The following is a 20,558-nucleotide window of genomic DNA, read 5'->3' as shown; positions in this document are numbered from 1 at the left end:
AGGTGCCTGAGTAAAAAATGTAAGTGGCAAAATTCAACCATGGTGGCTAACATCAAGGGGAAGGAGGGCTCAAGATGACCATGGCAAACCAGATGCACCAAGGTAAACTGTTGATGCTCTGTGGCAGCAGGGAAGTGGGAAAACACTAGAATCTCCAGTCCACATTCTAGACCAGAACTCTATGGGGTAGGGTGAATCTCTGACCAGGCTTGTGTGGCCTTGAGTACACCAGGGGGCTGGAATGCCTGACTCTGGAGACGGCAGAGCTCTGTGAACGAAGAACCAGAACATTACTGACATGGCTACTGGAGGAAAGGACGACCAGAAATGTAAAGTCTTGGGGCACCTGAGTGGTGAAGTTGGTTGAGCGGCCAACTATAGGATTCAGCTCAGGTCATAATCTCGGGGTCCTGGGATCAAGCCCCACATCCGGCTCTGTGCTCAGCATGGAGTCTGCTTCAGGATTCTCTCTCTCTTTCTCTCTCCCTCCCTCCCTCTCCCTCTCGCTCCCTCTCCCCCTCCCCTTCCCCCAGCTCATGTGTGCGTACTCTCTCAAATAAATCTTTAAAAAAAAGAAAGAAATGTAAAGTCTTATGCTTATGTTTCAGAAAAGGTCTCCTGAGTGCATACAGGTTGAGGACCTGGGTTAATTTTCTGGGCATTTTAGTTAACCAACACTCCTTCTGAACCACAAGTAGAGCAGTCTCTTCAGTGCTGGGTGTCACGTGTTGAGGAGCATTGCCAACTTAGAGGAATGGTTCTTGGAGGTCATGAGCTTTCCCTGAAATCATGGGCCTATTTTCCGGGTAAAGAGTTGGCTTCTGTCAACTATCCAAAGGACTTCAGTCCCCCAGAAGATTGAGTTGCTAAAATGATGGGTTGAAGAGGACACTGTGTGGATTAGGTGTCATATGTTACTTAGATAGGTGTTCGTTAAATGTTCGAATCAGCCAGACACTGTATACTTAGTCACAGAAGCAAAGACAGTCCTGATCCCTGCCCTCAGGGAGCTTCATCTAGTGAGGGAGTCACGGGGGACTGTACTGCTACTAATAATGTGGTGGTTTTTAAAGCATTAGTGGTATGGGGTGCCCTTAAACTCTGTGAGGTAGGTATTATGATGATGATGATGATGATGATGATGATGATGCCTGTTTTGCAAATGAGGAAACTGAGCAACAACAAGGTTAAATGATTTACCCAAGGTCAAACATTTATTAAGTAGCTGAGCCAGGATCTCAATTTAAGCCATAGTTCAAAGCCAGCACTCTCATTGGGCCATTATACAGATGATTATTTAAAGACAGTTGGGATAAATGCTTTGAGAGAAATCATCAAGGGGAGAGCTCCTGTAACCATGGGTGAGGGTAGAGAACGGTCCCTAAAGAACTGTCATTAAAGCTGGAGTTAGGGGCGCCTGGGTGGCTCAGTTGGTTAAGCGGCTGCTTTCGGCTCGGGTCATGATCCTGGAGTCCCTGGATCGAGCCCCGCATCGGGCTCCCTGCTCCGCGGGAGGCCTGCTTCTCCCTCTCCCACTCCCCCTGCTTGTGTTCCCTCTCTCGCTGTCTCTCTCTCTCTGTTGAAAAATAAATAAAAATCTTAAAAAAAAAAAAAAAAAAGCTGGAGTTAGCCAGGCAGAGGGTGGGGGTGACTGGGGTAGGGGAAGAAGGGCAGAACCTTCCAGTCAAAAGGAGCAGCATACGCAAAGCTCCCAAAGGATGAGTGGAGCTTGGCACAGTGTGGCTGGGCCTGGGAATGGTGAACGAGGCAGAGAAGAGTAAGATGGGAGTGGGCAAGGAGGGGTTTATCTTTGTGCCGACTGTCTATCAAGAACAGCCTTGGAGGCCTTGTTGTGGAAGTTTTAGTCTTTTCCCTAGAAAGAGAGGAAAGTCACTGACGGATTTTAAGCAACAGATAAGATGATCATCTACGCCAGGATTGACAAGACTTTTTCTATAGACATATTGTGTATGTATATATGTATTAGATATTGTATTGTTGCAGTAAAGTAAGCTAGAGAAAAAAATGTTACTGAGAAAATCATAAGAGAAAATACACGTATAGTACTGTAGTGTTATTTATTGGGAAAAATCTGCACATCAGTGGACCTGTGCAGTTCAAACCCATCGTGTTGGAGTCAGCTGTGCTCCTGCCTTTTGTAGCCAGCAAGAGGCTCTAGATAGTACGTCAATGAATGTAGCTGTGTGCCAGTGAAACCTTATTTACAGACACTTGACATTTGAATTTCATCTAATTTTCACATTGTGAAATATTACTGATTTTTTTTTTCAACCAGTTGAAAATGTAAAAACCACTTGGAGTTCCTAGGCTGTACAGAAAAAGACTGTGGGCCACATTTGGCCCCTGGTCTGTAGTTTGCTGATCCTCCTGTATCCTCAAGATCCCTCCCCTCCCAAGCTCTCTGAGGTGGATGGGGCAGTGAGGGATCGGAAGTGCCAGGACCAGCCATGTACTGAAGTTCACCGGCCAAGGTGTCAGGGACTGGTGCAGTACAGGCAGGATGATGAGACAGAGTTGAGAAGTGACGACGGGGGAATCGCCAAGGCTGTGGTGTGGAGATGTTAAGGATAACCTTCAGGCGGTTCGCACGAGGGCCTGAATGAACAATGGTGCCACTGGCTAAAGGGAGAAAGGGTGGACCAGGATTTGGGGGTGGACCACATTCATTTATGTACCTGCCAGATAGACACACTCACCTTGCTTTCTGGGTATAGAGGCCCTAGCAGGGACCCACACAGTTCCCACGGTCCTAGAGATAGGTGGCTGTGCCTGCATCATGGACTCTGAGGGTATGCTGCTCCTGGGTCGTCATGTGACCCGAGGCTGTGCCCAAACACCTTCCTGCTGCGGCGTTGTTTCCCTGCTGCCTTGGACACCAGAGGTTGCAAGACCCGCTTGGCCCCACACACCCACACTGTTCACTCCACCAGGCAGGTGGGAGATGGGGAGTTGGGCTTCATCTCTAGACTTTTTCTTTTTTTGTTTGTTAGTTTTTTAAGTAGGCTCCACGCCCAGTGTGAGGCTTGAACTCATGACCCTGAGACCAAGACCTGAGCTGAGATCAGGAGTCGGACTTTTAACTGACTGAGCCACCCAGGTGCCCGTAGACTTTTTGATTCTACATAACTGCTACCAAAATGTATGAAATGTGTTTTGTTTTGTTTTGTTTTAAAGATTTTATTTATTTATTCATTAGAGACAGAGAGAGAGAGAGGCAGAGGGAGCAGCAGGCTCCCAAGGAGCAGGGAGCCCGATGCGGGACTCGATCTCAGGACCCTGAGACCATGACCTGAGCCGAAGGCAGACGCCCAACCATCTGAGCCACCCAGGCGCCCCTGAAATGTGTTTTTATAAAAGAAGTTGTTTTCCTAATCCAACCATGTTTCTGTTATCCTAAAAAATTGGACTGTACACAAAATGGACATAGCTTCTATTTTTTAAACTTCTGTGGAAGTCTTTTTGGTAGGCAGCTAAGTTCATACAAGTAGGGTGTTCCTGTACCTTTAAACCATGGTGTGTGTAGAGCAGCATTGTCCAACAGAAACAGAATGCAAGCCACATAGGGAATTTAAAATTTTCCAGTAACCTCATTAAGCAAGTAAGAAGAAATAGTTGGAATAATTTAAGTATAGCTTTAATTTAGCCCAATATGTCCAAAATACTATTTCGGTATATATTGAGTATTTTTTATATTGTTACCTTTTTTATGCTAAGCTTTCAAAATCTTATATATGTTTTACACTGTGTATGACACATCTCAGGACCAACCATGTTTCAGGTGTTCACTGCCCACTGACTCCCCACTGTGGGACAGCACGGGAATAGGAAGGAATGAATTGGTGGTCATAAATGGATCATTGTAGACTCTTAAAGAACTTTTGAAGAAATAATTTTTATAAATAACCATTCGTGCTGATGTCTCATTTCATTTTCCTAATTTTTTGTTACTAATTTTGATGAGTCTTAAACTTCATGTTCTTTAATATATTAAAGATTGTGTTATAATTTGAGGATTTATCTCGTTTGCTTTTCCCTAGCTCTTTTCCACCCTGAACCCCAGCTTTCTCCCCAGTTTTGGCCACATATGTAGCAAAATTCTTTCTTCATTGTTGCCAAACATTGAATTTCCTGCAGTTTATCAGGTCTGTCCCTGCCTTCCAGCTCAGCTGTATCTCTGAATCATCCCACGGAAATGGATCTCCTGTTTCAAAACTCTTCAGGGAGATGGTTCCATAGCCTTTCTTGGCAGAATTTTGTTTTTCTTTTAGTTTAGTAACCCTGACAGTTAATAACATTCTTCATTTATGTAGCTCAAATCTTTATGTTTTAATATAAACTTATTTATTGTATTCTCAGTGGCGTTCATCTCGTAGCATCATGCTTGGCAGTAGTAAGCACCCTGGAAGTATTTGAATGAGTAATAATTTTATGAACCAATTTTGCTTGGTCATTCTGTCTTGTCTTTGTTGTAATAATAATTGCACCTTCCATTTTTTTTCTCACCTAGCATCTATTTTAAAAAATCAGGAAGGGGGTGTGAGAAAGAATGAGATGATGTCATCCCTGGTTAACTCAGGAACAAATGAGATAGTTCATACGAAAATGTTTTACAAACTCTTAAAACAGTGTCTGGCTTGTAGGTTCTAGTGAACAATTAAATTTTGGATTATCTGCATCACATGCCTTCATCTGACTCTGATGGAGATGTTGTAGGGGTGGGTATGTATGTTAGAATAACGGCAAACACAGAACACACAAGAACTCTTTACGCACCGCCTTTTTAAATTAGAATGGTGAGGTAAGTGTATTTTTTCAAAAGGCTTCCTTGGTGACCCTGATATATATATATATCACCCCACCCCCTCAAAAAAGCAACAACCTGCCATTGACAGAACCACACATTTACTAAAGTGGGTGCGGTATTTTAGTAAGCGTCTACTTGGCATTGTGTATCATCTGAAGAACATTGTTGAACCTTTATACAGTTCATTGTTATTCTAGCCCTTTTAATAATGATACGTTCAGGTTGCAGTCCATTTATAACCCCAGGTGATTCTGCAGTTTTTCTGCTGTTTGCAAACTGGGTTGTTTTATTGATGTCCCTTCTATTGGTGGTTCCCAGAGAAACACCTTCCTGGTATTCAGGCCCTTTCCCTGTGACACTCTTGAATTAGCAGAATGCTACAGATATAATGATGGGCTGGTGCCAGACTTTACTCCTTAAGAAATCAGCAACTGCTGCTTTTGTGTTCTCTGGAACTGTTAGTAACATGTGGGCATGCTAGGCGAGGAGGATGTGTGGAAGGTGGAAGGCCCAGCTGGCCCAGCTTAGGCTAGCCACCCGCCCTCCCCCGCCACCAGGGAGTGACTGCCAGACGAGCAGAGGGCCCAGCTGAGCCGAGCTTTGGTTGTAGAATTCGAGAAGAGATGACGTAGCTGTTAGTATTAGCCACTGAGTTTTGTTTGTTTGTTTGTTACGCAGCAGTGGATGGTTTGTTACGCAGCAGTGGATGGTTTGTTACGCAGCAGTGGATGACCGAGCAGTTGGTCATTTACTGCTGGGGGGGGTCTATTTTTATACTTGTGCGTGTTTTTTTTTTAAGTAATCGCTACACCCAAAGTGGGGCTCGAACTCACGATCCAAGATCAAGAGTCGCATGCTCCACCAATTGAGCCAGCCAGGCGCCCCTGTCATGTTATTTTGAGGCCTTAGCTGAAATAGTTGTTAGTATCTGTCATTTTCTTAGATTACAGATTAATTTATTAGGTGTAATTATTGAATGCATTTTTCTCCAAAGCTGTTTAGTCTTAAGAGCAGTTAATAGTATTGCTACTAATGGGGACATTTAGTGAGGACTTACTACGTACCAGCTACTCCCCACGTATTTTCATTTAAACCTGACAGCAATCTATAAGGTAGGTCCTGTTATTACCTCCAGTTTACAAACAAGGAGAAAGACTCAGGAAAACTGCCCGCAGTGACATAGCTAAACTAGTAAATGTCTTCCTTTTTTTAATATACTTTTTTAATCAACTTTTATTGATGTATTATTTACATATAATAAAGTATGCATTTTAAGTGTAAAGTTACATGAGTTTTGATAGATTTATTCACCTGTGCAACCATTACTCCAAAATACAAAACATTTCTGTCATCCCAAAACGTTCCCTTATGCCCCACCCCCACTCCACTCCCAGGCAAGCATGGATCTGCTGTCTATCACCAGGGATTAGCTTTTCTTGTTCTACAGTTTCCATATAAATGGAATCATACAGTAAATACTCTTTTTGTCTGGCTGCTTTCAGAAAGCGTGATGTTTTTGAGATTCATCCGGTTGTCACATTTGTAAGTAGTTTCTTTTTATCGCTGAGGAGTATTCTATCATATGGCTATGCCATGATCTGGTTCTCCCATCACCTGTTGATTGTTTCCAGTATTTAACTACTAAGAATAAAGCTGTGAGAAGTATTTCTTATGTCTTTGTGGACGTGCGGTTATTTTTCTTTGGTAAATACCTAGGAATGGGGTTGCACAGGCTACATATATGTTAAGTGTATAATTTTGTTGGAATACCAAACTGTTTCCCAGTACATTTGTACCATTTTACACTTCCACCAGCAACAAATGAGAGTTCCATCCTCGCTGATGCCCAGTATCCTCCAACTTTTTAACTTCAGCCATGCTAATGCTGTCGGTTGTGGTTTTATTTGAATTGTCCCAGTGACTGGGGAGGTTGAGCGTCTTTTCATTTACCTGTTGGTAATTCATAGATCTTTTGTGAAGTGTCTGTTCAAGTCTTTTGCCTCTTTTATTGGGTTCCTTTTGAGTTACTTTGCATAACAGACACAGAAAGTAGCTCAATGGTTGTGGGGGGCTGGGGAGCACCCAGGGGAATGGAAGTGACAGCTGACAGGTATGGGGTTCCTTTTTGGAGTCATGAAAATGTTCTAAAATTGGTTGTGGTGATGATGGCACAGCCCTGTCAATATGCTAAAAACTTAATTATGCTCTTTAAGTGGTTAAATTATATAGTATATGAATTCTTTCATATTAAAGTTGTTTAAAATCAAAAGGCAAAAGAAGTGTATTCATTTCCCGGGGCAGCTGCAAGAGAGCAACACAAATGGCAGGTTAGGGGGCTGGAACAACAGACCTTTATCATCTCACAGCTGTGGGCTCAGAAGTCTGAACTCAAGGTGTGACTTAGGGTGATCAGTTAAGTTTGAATTTGTTTCCTGAGGACAGTGCTTTCTTAAGCTTTAGTGTGCAGCTGAATGGGAGTGGAGCTTGTTAATACTCTCTCGGGAGGTTAGGTTGGGCTCACTAATTTGCATTTGTAAATAGGTTACCCTGGGATGCTTCTGGGACCACATTTCCACTACTACTGCAGGAGGAAAGGGGGCTCCAGGGAGGATTCCTAAGGCCTTGGGACAGCCAGGGGGAAGGCGGAAAGACCATAGATTAAGAATAGTTGTTAACCAATCTGATTGCAGAATTTTTCTGCAGCTGAGCTCAACAGGCTCGCCAAAAGGCAAATGATTAGATTAACATCAGAGGGTTTTTCAAGGAGCCCAGAGAAAGGAAATTGGAGGGTAGACAAGATAGTAGTGGACAGTGATTTATCTTGGGGCTTAAAGTGATAGGCAAAGAAGTGAAACGTGGTGGAGATTGGAGATTCAGGATAGTATCATTTAGAGTAGTATATTTCTGACCTTTGTGACTGCAGCATGCAGTGAGAAACCCATTTTACATTGTGACCCAGTCATGAATGTTTGAAAACTGAAAGAAGAATTTTAATAACTTTATTCTTTGCAGTCCACTCTGGTGTTCTCTTTCTTTAAAAACAGTGCTGATGATGGGGTGCCTGGGTGGCTCAGTCAGTTAAGCATCTGCCTTCGGTTCAGGTCATGATCTCAGAGCCCTGGGATCAAGCCCTGCATCGCATCGGGCTCCCTGCTCAGCAGGGAGTCTGCTTCTCCCTCTGTGCTCGCTCGCTCTCTCAAATAAATAAAATCTTTATTTAAAAAATAAAAACAGTGCTGATCATAGCTCAGTATATTAATTTCATGACCTGGTGGGTTACAGCCCCTGGTTTGAAAACATTGCTTCCAGAGATGTCCTAGATAGAGTCAGAAAGTAAGGGCACTGGGAGACTGTGCCGTCCTGCTTGTGGTTGGTAAGAGGGAGGTTGCAGGTGTTGGAGGTGGAGTCGTGTGGGGAGGGGTGACCGGCCAGTGTTTCGTGGTGTGCGCACTAGGTGGCGTGAAGATAATTATCAGTGGCAATACCAGTGAAGCTTTGAAGCTAAACTATTAGCTTATGTATGTGGACAGCGGGGTCCCATAAGGTGATGTTGAGAATTTGAGGTATAAAGGAAAGCAGTCCTCGGAATGGATTGTGTCCCAGATACATTACATTGTTCCCATTGGACCCTTGTGCCAAATGACTTGACAGACTAGTTGATAGATTGAAACCTACTCCTTCCCATTAGGTCCCAATGAACATGTAACGTGTCAGCTGTTCCACAGTATGCTGGTTGGGGGTGTGAGATGGACGTAATATGTAAAAGTAGTGAGGTTTTTTAGGAGAATAATCATGAAAACTAGTTCAGAATTAATCTGAAAGCTCTTAAAAGTGTTTTATATACAATGCCTAATTTGCAGTAATCACAAGTGTGAGAAATTTGGTCAACAACCTTGCAGGTATGTCTTCTGTAATGAAAATACCAGGTGAACAAACTTACTGGCCTTATTATCCTTGGCAAGAAATACATAAATGCTGTGTTTACCTGGTAGAAGTTTAGAAGAAACTTACTAAAAATGATCTGTAGGATTTTTTTTTTTTTAAGTTAAGGTGGCCTTTAGTCTGGCAGAAGACTGTTTCGAAGGTAGTTGTGGCCTGTTGGGATATATTGTTTTCACACCTTTTTAGTACGATGTTATTGTCATAAAAGGAGTAATCCGTGCCTCTCTGTGTATTGATAACACACATCTGGGTACGCGCTGCCTTTCAGTTTATTTCAGATCACTCCTGGATTGTTTTCATTCAACATTTCTCCAGAGAGTTGATCTGGAATTTGAGGTCCTCCTCAGGTTGTACAAATTTATGAGCCTACTGAGAGAGAGCATGAAACATCTTCAGGAAATAACTATAGTGTTTCAGAATCTGAGTTTGATGAATGCAGAGGCCAAAGTAAATGTATGACATTATAACGAGGGGAAAATGTTAAAGGTGATGAGGTAAAGAACATCATTTGTACATCAACCGTGCCTCTCATAGCTGCAAGCGAACTGCACAGAAGCGTGACCTAAGAGCCAAGCTGCTGCTATAGAGGACAACGATGTCCCTGGAAGCCAGAAACTGCTGGAACCAGGACTGGGAACATTATGAGCAGTGGGATTTGTTTACTAAAATTAATATGAAAATTTCAACACTAGTTGTTTAATAATTCTGCTTTTTAATGGAAACAGCAAAAAACCCGCTGTGTCATGTCAGCAAATGTAGTCTTCCTGTCCTTTCTTAATATAATTAATGATCTCCCCTTAGGGGAGAGGACCAGGGAGGAGAGACCCAGGGGAGGCTCAGGCTTTTCTACAGTCCTGCCTCTGCTAATGGATAGTCCCCTTCTCCCAGGATCAAGCTGATTGAGAAAGGCAGTTTGCTCCCTACAGACTAGGGTTTTAAATTCAGGTGTCCCAGTTACTCGTGAAGACGAGAATTTGCCGTCACCCTGCATCCTGATTTGGGTTGGACTACACTGTCTGCTTGTGCTGGAATGATTCTTCGCGTTTTTCAAGTCAAATGTTAATTGAGCCTGCCAAATATTTTCTGCCCTTCATGATGTAAACAAGGAACTCTTTGGATAGGTACCAATAATTATATTTTTAAAACGTGGTCCACTTGTTTATCTGAAACTCCATTGTTGCACTTAATCTCATGCGATCTTATTTAATGTAACTTTCTTCAGTTTCCTGTGATAACTCCTGAGGTTCTTGTCCCGTCCCTTCACTCCTGCGGTAAGGCCTATCTTTGACAGCTGTGTGTGCCTGCCCTCCCCTTGGGGGGCTTATCATGTACACCGTACTTAACCCCTTTCTTTCACTATTTTTAATCCGGTTCTACTTTGGAAAATGTGTAAAAATCCTTTTAATCCCTTGTAACTCTTGCCCATTTACCTTCAGAAAAAATTACCGTCTGCTTTCTTCCTTCCCTGTGTCCATTTACAAGCCAGACCCCCCCCCCCGTAGCCTACAGAAGGGTTTCAAAAGCCCACCAGAGTGCCTAGAAATACTCTTCAGAAGCCCCAAAAGAAGTTTCTTCTCTCTAATTAAATTTCTTTTGCTTCAAGCCGTAGCATTCAATGTAAATAAGAATTTTCTTATTCCTTAAACTTAATAGTTTTTTCCTTGCTATTTCATTACATAAAATAGTTTTGCTGTATTTTAAGCTAAATGCTCTTTATGAGCTAGTTTAGATAACGTGGTTTCTTTTGAACACAGTCCCTTTGCAGTGTGTGGGCTCCTGGATGACCCCTGCATCCTGTAGAGCACAGGCAGGCCTGTGGTTGGCTACCAAATACGACAGAACTGTTTCTTAATTCCTGTTGAACTGTGTTTCCTGGTCACGTATGTATATAAAATTGAGATCTTGTGTAGTATCTGGAGTGTATGAGAGTGCCCTTAGGGCATGTGAGTTTTAATTTCAGTCACGTGTTCGGAAATGACAGTGTCTGCAGTGCATCCGCCACCACGCTGGTCTCAGTGGGCTAATGAGTTGGAGATAACGTCTGATAACGTCAGGCACTAAAAAGAAACAAAGCAGGATGGCAGTGATCGCTATGACCGGTAGGGAGTGGGCGCCACCATAGATGGGGCGGTCTTCGCGGAGGCTTCTCTGGTGAAGGGACATTTGATCCCAGACCAGAATAATGACAAAGTGCGTCATGTGCGGAGATCTGCAGAGATGGCTGAAACAAAGGGACTGGGGATGTGAGTGGGGCCTGGGCGGGTCTGGGGAGAGGGGCGGTGGCGGAGAGAGGTTAGGGTGATAGGCAGAGCAGGGCCTGGGCAGGGAGGGCCTGGTGTTGTGGGCCTTGGTTAGGAGTTGGGAATTTATTGTGATTGCAGTGAGGATTTTAAGCAGGGAGGTAACATGTAATTGTCAAAAGCTCTTGGAGGCTGCTTTGTAGAGAATGATTTCAGGTTTTAATAATTCCAGAAACATTTGAGCTGTGTGTTTAACTGCTTGTGAGGAGTAGAATAGGCCTGCCTACTTGGGGGTTTTTTAGTTGTCTCCCCACAGCTCCCGCTCTTAAACTGGTTTATTAATTCATTGATTTCTAAGTATGTAGGGCCTGCCTTTGTTGGGAAAACATACCACCTGTCAGCTGCCCTCTGCACAGACGGGGGGGGGGGGCAAGCACAACCTAAACCCCAGGGGCAGAAGGTTCCTGGTACAGCCTCTCTCCCTGAAGATCTTTTGAGATGGAAGTTCAGTGAGATGCAGCAAGCGTGTGGAGCACATGTTTAAAATTCATAGTGCTCTGAGGGGCCGCCTGGCTGGCTCGGTCAGAAGAGCGTGCGACTCTTGATCTCAGGGTGGGAGATTCAAGCCCCACGCTGGGTGTAGAGATTACTTATAAATAAAATGTTGCGATACCTGGGTGGCACAGTCCGTTAAGCAGGCGACTCCTGGTTTCGCCTTGGGTCGTGATCTCAAGGCCGTGAGATGGAGCCCCACATCGGGCTCCACGCTCAGCAGGGAGTCTGCTTGAGATTCTCCCTCTGTCTCTGCCCCTCCCCCCAGCCCCTGTGCTTGCTCGCGCGTGCGCGCGCTCTCTCAGATAATTAAATATTTTAAAACCATAGCATCTTTTTAAAATGTGCTCTGAGAATGTACAAGAGAAGAAAGGGTTTGGGGTGAAATTTGGGAGGGACCACTTCTGTCATTTCCTGGACTATTCTTGCACTGTCTTTACAGAGTCCCTTGGTCTAAAGTCCTTGAGTAGAAATTTTAGGTAACGAATAGAGGGGTGAGAACTTAGGGCTCTGGCTCTTGATTTCTTAGCACACAGCTCAATTATTAGCAGTGATTTTGTGAAGTCCAGAACATTTCTTAATTGTCTTCTGTGTGACAGACATCACTAGGCCTTTTGACACTGAATGGTGAAGACAGGATTTCTACCCTCAAGGAGTTTTTTATGTTTTGTTTTTTTAAAGATTTTATTTGACAGAGAGAGAAACAGCGAGAGAGGGAACACAAGCAGGGGGAGCGGGAGAGGGAGAAGCAGGCTCCCCGTAGAGCAGGGAGCCTGATGCGGGGCTCAATCCCAGGACTCTGGGATCATGACCTGAGCCGAAGGCAGACGCTTAACGACTGAGCCACCCAGGCGCCCCTTCAAGTAGTTTTTAAATAAAGACTTCTGTTACATATTCTCAGTTTCCCCTCTTTAAAAGCTGTACCTGGTAACATTTCTAACAGCCATATATGAAAGAGCCCAAAGAAATAAATCCTGTCTTACTAATTTCTGTATTAAAATTAATATCCACATTTCAGGGACACCAGGGGAAATTAGCTTAACTTAGACCTTATTTCAGAGTTTGTTTACCTTTAGCAGAATATGTGATATGCTTGTTGGTCAGTAATATTTGTTAATGGGACAAAAGTGTTTAATTCATAATAGCTTAATTGCTTAAATTCCTCTCGTATAGAGCAAATTCATGAAATTTATTTCCTTTTTAAAATTGCCCAGGGGCGCCTGGGTGGCTCAGTTGGTTAAGCGACTGCCTTCAGCTCAGGTCATGATCCCAGGGTCCTGGGATCGAGCCCCGCATCGGGCTCCCTGCTCCTTGGGGAGCTTGTTTCTCCCTCCCCCTCTGCCTGCCGCTCCCTCTGCTTGTGCTCTCTCCCTCTCTCTCTCTCTCTCTCTCTGTCAAATAAATAAAATCTTAAAAAAAAAATAAAATCTTAAAAAAAAATAAAAAAATAAAATTGCCCAGAAGTTAATTAAAAGAATGTGTTGTGATCCCAGTACTTTCCATCTCTTCATCTTGTTAGAATGGGGTTTTTTGTAAAATAGTAGAATTAAATTTTTTGTTACTTTAATATGCCAATACATACTGAGCTTTTGCTCTCTTTTATAGGGAAATCCTCATTGACGATTCAGTTTGTTGAAGGCCAATTTGTTGACTCCTACGACCCAACCATAGAAAACAGTAAGTATTGTTTTGAAGGGTTTATAAACTGAGAAGCCTGCATTCTTCATACAAACAGCCATTGTGTGTTCCTGGAGGCTTTGATGGCAGGGTTTATTGGGGTAAACCTATAGATCTCCAACTGGGGTCCCAAAAAGCTTCCAAAAGTTTGATCCAATTCACACTAAATGGGTTTTTATTCAGTGTCCAGATCCCACCATCTAGAAATTGTTACTCAGTTCCATAGGAATCCAGTCCTACAGTGAACCTCCTATCCCAGACTCTGCTTCAGGAAAACAAGAGTAGAGAGCACAATCTTTTTTTTCCCCCCTCCTTCTCAACAATAGCCCTTCTTAAAGATTCCACGCTTAAAAAGAAAGGACGAAAACACTCCAGATTCTTTGTACCTTACTCTTATGGAATCACTAGCCCTTTCCCCACCCCTACCCCCCCAACCCCTTCCAATCCTGAAGAGTTGAAAGAAGGCTGTGGAGAAGTGAGCTATTCTGGGATGGGGAGAGCAGTTGCAGCATGAAAACAAAGATGGCTCTAAAGTCTATTGGCATTTCAGGCCATGTGCAGAAAACACCAGAGAACAGGACCAGCCACAACCTTTACCTTGTCCGCTTTCAATCCGTGGTTTCAGAATCTTCCTGAAGGATTCTAGGACCATGAGAGTCTTGATTCTAGGATCATGGAAGAAAACCTGAAGCATTTCATCTAGGGAGGCTGGTTTGTTGGAAGCTGGTCTTGTTTCAAGCGATCTTAAAACCCTAAGTAGACCCTAGAACCAGTCGTCTCAGATTCTTGATACCTGGACTTAACCCAGGATTTGTCACCAGGAACATACACATTTAAACATGGGATTCTTCAAAACCTGATGGGCATATTAGACAGGAAGCTGACTTAACAGTCAGGTTCATACACTTCAGCAACTAGATTGTAGACCTCACCTGCCCAGAGCTTGCAAGAGAGACTTCAAAAGAGGCTTACAACAGGGAGTTGACAAACTATGGCCTATAGGTCAGAAAGACCCACTGCCCTTTTGTACAGTGCATGCACAGAGAATGGTTTTTATTTTTTTTAATAATTAAAAAAGTCAAAAGCATGGGGTGCCTGGGTGGCTCAGTCGTTGAGTGTCTGCCTTTGGCTCAGGTCATGATCCCAGGGTCCTGGGATTGGGCCCCGCATCGGGCTCTCTGCTCAGCGGGAGGCCTGCTTCTCCATCTCCCACTCCCCCTGCTTGTGTTCCCCTCTCTGTGTGTCTCTGTCAAATAAATAAATAAAATCTTTAAAAAAAAAAAAATCAAAAGCAGAATATTTGTGACCTGTGAAAGTTACGTGAATTTCACATTTCAGCGTCCATAAATAAAGTTTTATTGGAACACAGCCATGTGCAATCATTCATACAGTGTCTGTGGCTGCTTTTGTTCTACAATAGCAGAGTTGTTGAATACTTGGAACAGAGACTGTTTGGCCCTTTACAGGAAGAGTTTGCCCACCTCTGACTTAAAATATGCACCTATCCTTCATGTCCCAGTATTGTGGTGGCAAGGAAGCTTGTTGGTTGCTAACCCGACTCTGGGAAGACCCGAGTTTGAAAGTAACCTCTGTTGGTATCCGGAAAGGAGGAGTCCTGACTACATACACATCCTGTGTTGATTTGTTTGGCTGTCACTTACAGAATAGTATGTATGCCAGTGGGAGGAGCAGATTCATTTGAATGCTACATGAACAAGTTTGGTTTTCTCTCCGTTGGAATAGGAACACAAGAAAATTGTGGTCATGGCCTTAATATTTGCTATATGTAACTGTTTAGAATTGTGTGTCCTTAAAGAGAGATAAGGCTCATTTGGGCATTTTATTCATAGAATAGTAGAATATAGTTTTCTTGGTAGGCCCTGCTCATAAAAGTGGTTCTTACAATTGTGTGTCGTTGTACCACTTAAAGTTGAGGTGGAGGGAAAGTCATGGTGTTGTATATAAATAGATTTTCTTTATATGTAAGTAGTCGATCCAGTGAATGTCTAGCTTTCTTACCTTGATATTATCGCAGAAATTTAATGAGGAGACCCTACTTTGAAGGCTGTCGACATCATCTTTAATTGTGTTTTTAATGTTTCCTATCTAATACTTAGTGTTCAGTAATAGACTTTTTCATCTCAAAAATGGACTAAAAATATTTATTAAAGTCTTTAGGCAGGAGCGAAATGAATATCAGGGTAGATGAATGGCTTAAAAGTTCATGAGGCATATGCAGACATGAGTTTCTGTTTACCATGCTTCTGACCATCTAACCAAGGCAGAAACCCTTCCTCCACCTTATTCTCCTCTGTTTGGTCAAAAACACTGTTCAGTGATTACAGGGAATGAGAAATGGAACGGTTGTCGTAAGCCTGTTGCTAACAAATGAATGGATGGTTTTAAGAAGCACCGCATTCGGGCGCCTGGGTGGCTCAGTTGGTTGAGCGACTACCTTCGGCTCAGGTCATGATCCTGGAGTCCCTGGATCGAGTCCCACATCGGGCTCCCTGCTCGGCAGGGAGTCTGCTTCTCCCTCTGACCCTCCCCCCTCTCATGTGCTCTCTCTCATTCTCTCTCTCAAATAAATAAATAAAATCTTTAAAAAAAAAAAAAAGAAGCACCGCATTCTGTAAATCTGGAAATAATCCAGTAATTATTTTACACTTAACTTTATAACCTAGAACAAGTGGTTCATAACAGACATTCAGTGGTGACACAGCTCTATGAAGCATCACCACAAAAGCAAAAATTCTGGGACTGTGTCACCTTTTAAAACGGGATATAAGAAAATAACATCGGGCACCTGGGTGGCTCAGTTGGTTAAGCGACTGCCTTCGGCTCAGGTCATGATCCTGGAGTCCCGGGATCGAGTCCCACATCGGGCTCCCTGCTCGGCGGGGAGTCTGCTTCTCCCTCTGACCCTCCCCCCTCTCATGTGCTCTCTCTCTCATTCTCTCTGTCAAATAAATAAATAAAATCTTTAAAAAAAAAAAAAAGAAAATAACATCAATAAAACCATGTATTTTCTAGTTTGGGGAAATTTTTATACCAAAAATACTGCCTACGCAAATGTGCTTTTATTATCTACTGTATTGTTAATCTAACAACTCAATACAAACCAAATTGCTATGGTGAAATTTAGTAGCAGTAGTTTATAAATTAAGGAGGAATAGCAATTTACAACTTCTGCCATCTCAAGGTGGTATTGTTGATGCACTAATAAACCTTCCCAGAAAATTGGAAAGTTCTAATTAGGAGCTTTGCAGCATTATCAAGCATTGCATGGTGGGTGGGCTTCTCAGGAGGATATGAATTAGGAGTCCTCAATACACTTTAGTAACACAAATCTTACTTTATGAATTCCAAGTTTTAGAAATCTATTGTCTTGCTTATTTTAGTAGGCTTTACTAGTAAGTAGCTATTAGTCTGCTCAGGGCAATTTCAGGATTTTCTGTTGGAAATTGGATTAATTTCTCTAGTGATTGAAAAAGGGAGGGGGAGGGAGAGAGGGTTCGAGGAAAGTGAGACGAGGAGAAAGCCAGCTTTCTGCTGCTGCAGGAGGTTGAACACAGAGCACGCAGAAGAATTGGTTCCTAGTTTATGGAACTGACAGATCTCTTATTACACTTTCTTTTTTTTCTATAGTAATAAGAAGAGGCAGTTTTCCGTGACAGATGGAAGGGCCTCGATTTCATTTTACTGCTGTGCGTTGGAGGATTTACATCCTTTTTATGTGCAAGAATATACTAAAACATTGATTAATAATTTTATTTCTTACATCTTATGCACAATTACACGTCCTCCCTTTTTACTCTAAGCCCGTGGCCAGTATTTCTCCCGTCTCCTCGGCTGAGTCTTCATCATCTGGACCTGGCAGCGTAGGGTGCCCGTGGGCTCCGACATCAGGCTCAGGCTTTCTCTCTGCTTGGTCACCAGCGATCAGCCCCTCTCTCCGGGAATTTGCTGGTCTCACAGTAGCCCCAGCCCCACCCTCTGCCCCAAACTCTGGGCTTTTTTATTTAGCTGCCCTCACTTCCCCTTGGGTGTAGGCTTCTTCGTTTCTGTCCTCCCCCAGGCTTTCCCGAATTGGTAAATGGCGATTCATAGGTCTCCTTGCTCAGACCAAAAACCTTGGGAGTTGTCCTGCCTCTCCATCCTCTCACACCCTACTTCCAGCCAGTCAGAGATCCTTCTGGGCTCTACCTTTGGCTACACCCAGAATTCCACCCTGGCTCTCCACTCCTCTCTGCCCCACTGATCCAGATCACCGTCGTCTTCAGATCCCGAGTCTGTATAGGCACTGTACTATGGGCTCCCACCAGTGGCCTCTGTCCGCTCTTGTCCATTTCTGTTACAGCATAGTTAGAGCCATCTCTTTTAAATATAAATCAGACCAGGTTACTCCCCTACTTAAAACCCTTGGTTTCCCATCACATTTAGAATAAAACTCTGAAGTCCTTACCATCTCCTATAAGGTCTTCTTCCTCCTCCCCAACCTGATTACCTGTCCACTACTGTCTCAGCCTCTGCTGTGCCGACCTTCTTGCTTTTTCTCATGGTGCTTTGTCACTCGCTGTTTGATCTCCGCCTGGATGCTCCTCTCCCAGAGAAGATGACTGACAGTGTCTGGGTCTGCCTTCCTTCCCCGGGGCTGGAAGCTCACTGAGGTCAGCTGCAGTATTTCGAGAGCACCCAGAACAGTGCTTCTGGGGATAATAGGTACTCAAGAAATAAATCTTGCATGAATGAATGATGTTTTCATAGTAATTACATTCTACTTCGTAACCACAATTACTTAGTTCTAATTGGAGGTTACTTGTTCTATTGCTCACCGCTATTAGGTCCGTAATTTTCACCAAGTCTAAAATGCACATTTTGGGCTTACCTGAGTAAGGTGTCGAGGCAGGTATTCCCACAGGAATATCATGACTGCCCCCTGGCTGACAGTGATCGAAAGCGCAGTCAATGCAAGATGCATCCCAAGTTCAGAGAGGTTGCAATGTGGGAAAAAAAAATACCGTAGAATTTTTTCTTAGAATTGACGAAACCGAATATATTGGGTACTCCCTATCTTGAAATACTTGGATTCAGTTCTCATCGGATTTAATTATTCCCTAAAGTGGTCGTTTCCATCAAAGGCACAAGAATGAAAGTGTGGCAACCAGCTTGGGTGGCCTGGTCTGTGATTTTTGCCCACCTGCTTCCCACACCCCTGCTTGCACTAGGAGGCTACGATGCTAGCATGAGCATCCCTTTCTCTCCCTGTGGAACTCAGCATTCAGATAAGATCTCTCTGTATCCCCCTTGTCACTTAAAGTTTTCTCTCCTAGTATTCCTGTGTGTGTTTCTGCTTCCCTTTTTGGCTGTGGGAGACCGTGGGCAACAATGGGTCCTCTCCCAGCCGTGCAAGGGATAGATTCTGCTGCACAGTTCTAGTCAAGTAGAGTGGGCAGCCAGGAGATTGGAGGACGCATGTCTGAAACAAATGGTTGGGACCGGGAATGCAGAAGACATCAGTTCCCCTTTCCTTGCCAGGGTTCCAGATGGTTACACTTTAATAATCTGTTACTATTAATAGTTCTTTCCTCTTTTGTCTGCATTTGTTTGAAGTCTATCTCCTCAGAATTCTGAATTGACTTTTCCGGAAGTTACTTGAGTCTGGTTTTTTTTTCCCCCCTTGGTAGGGAAAAGAAGTTGTCACAAAATTGCTTGGATCCTTAAGCTAAGTGGGCATGATGGCTTCACGCAGAACACCTGTTCCATTGCTGTTTTATCTGTCAATAAAATTGTTAATTTTTTTATGTACTGAAAGTTCTCAACACTGCAGTTAATATTGGCTCTTTGTGCTCTGACACCAGACTTCCTATAAATTAATGAAAAGTTTTGTGCTTTGGGTTCATTCTAGATCTCAAACTTAATGTCATGTATCTCACTTTTTCACAAGAGGAGGAAGGCTTAGCCATAGATAGAGCACTCAAATGCCTTATAGGATATGAATTGTTGCCTCATTTCAGTTCCTTTGATAAAGGTTCAAGGCGTACTAAACCTTGATTTTCATCAGTCAGCCAGTATTTCTTAGTTAAATTGTGGAAGTGGGGAAGAATCTGTAAACTCGGGGTGATCTGTTCCATTTTGTTTTATGGGATCTTTTTATGAACTTATTAGGGACTCTGCTTAGTTGGTCATCAGTGTGCAAGCTTTAAGTGATCTAAAGTCAACTTTTTAAACTAATATTTAATTCCTTTTTTTCCCTGTAGCTTTCACAAAATTGATCACAGTCAATGGACAAGAATATCATCTTCAACTTGTCGACACAGCGGGGCAAGTAAGTCTCTAGTGTCTCAATCTTCTCGCTGTCCTTCTGTCTGGCAGTCCCGGCCCCACCATCGATGCTTCAGCACAACAGCAATGCCAAGGAAACCCTTTGGGGTTTATTAACGGGCTGTCTACCAAGACATTTATGGCAGTTTTTCCAAATCATTAACTTGCTCTTCTACTTTAGAATTGTGTGAAATATACTCATAGCATTGGGAAGGTTTGTATTTATCCGTAGGATAGTGTATTTCCGTTTTGTAAACTTGCGTTCTATATCAGGATCCTATTAGTACTTTTTTCTTCCTTTCTAATATGTATGTTACATCAAGACAAAAGTAAGTCTTTTCCAGAGGAAAGGCATGAGAAAGGTATAGGGCAGAAAGGAGCTGGTTTATTGATAGGTCACATGATTACTAGATTAGGGAGTGTAGATTTGATTTATAGATAGTAGGTAATTGCCAAAGATTAAATAACCAAAAAAATAAAAATAAACCAACACCATAGTCACAGTTTAACATAGTAGGGATTTGAGGAATGGAAGACCAAGGGAATTGACTAGAAGCAGTGGGTGAAAGAAATTCAGAGAACTTGAAGAGTACAAACAAACCCCTTAACCCTGATGGCTAAACTTCCCCATTCCCATGGCGCCCAGTCCAGCCTTTACTAGAAACCGTTCTGTTGGGCTGAATCTGTTAAACAGCTGCTGGATGTGGGGATGTTGGTCTCTGAGTCCTTCCTTGCATTTTACAATCGACAAAGGATCAGACTAGCAGGAGGGTGCGTGTAGTGTAATCTGGTCTGCCATGTTAAATGGAGGCATTTCTTCTGGAACCTGGGGAGATTGAGATAGACCTAGAATGGTGTGGCCTTCTTATGGGTTTGGAATGAACTCCCTCTGCTTTATGTTTTGAAGTGAACACAGAAGCAAAGTGTAGCCCCCTAGTGAGCAAGAAAATAGGTATATTGAGGGGGGTGAGCACTGAAGAAACCCTGGAGTTTCAATT

The 20,558-nt window shown here is 43.1% G+C and overlaps 1 protein-coding gene across 1 annotated transcript in view; it reads left to right on the top strand.

The window, feature by feature from the left end:
- Window positions 1-20,558, top strand: part of RHEB (Ras homolog, mTORC1 binding) — a 41,743-nt gene that overhangs the window by 8,742 nt on the left and 12,443 nt on the right. Inside the window, exons 2-3 of the mRNA XM_021693025.2 lie at window positions 13,165-13,236; window positions 19,497-19,564. Coding sequence (XP_021548700.1) covers window positions 13,165-13,236; window positions 19,497-19,564 — 140 coding nt within the window. The remainder of the gene's footprint in view (window positions 1-13,164; window positions 13,237-19,496; window positions 19,565-20,558) is intronic.

Source organism: Neomonachus schauinslandi, chromosome 12 (genome assembly GCF_002201575.2).
Source record: "Neomonachus schauinslandi chromosome 12, ASM220157v2, whole genome shotgun sequence".
Classification (NCBI taxonomy): domain Eukaryota; kingdom Metazoa; phylum Chordata; class Mammalia; order Carnivora; family Phocidae; genus Neomonachus; species Neomonachus schauinslandi.
The sequence above is the reverse complement of the archived record's forward strand: the minus strand, read 5'-3'. Positions and strand labels throughout refer to the sequence as shown.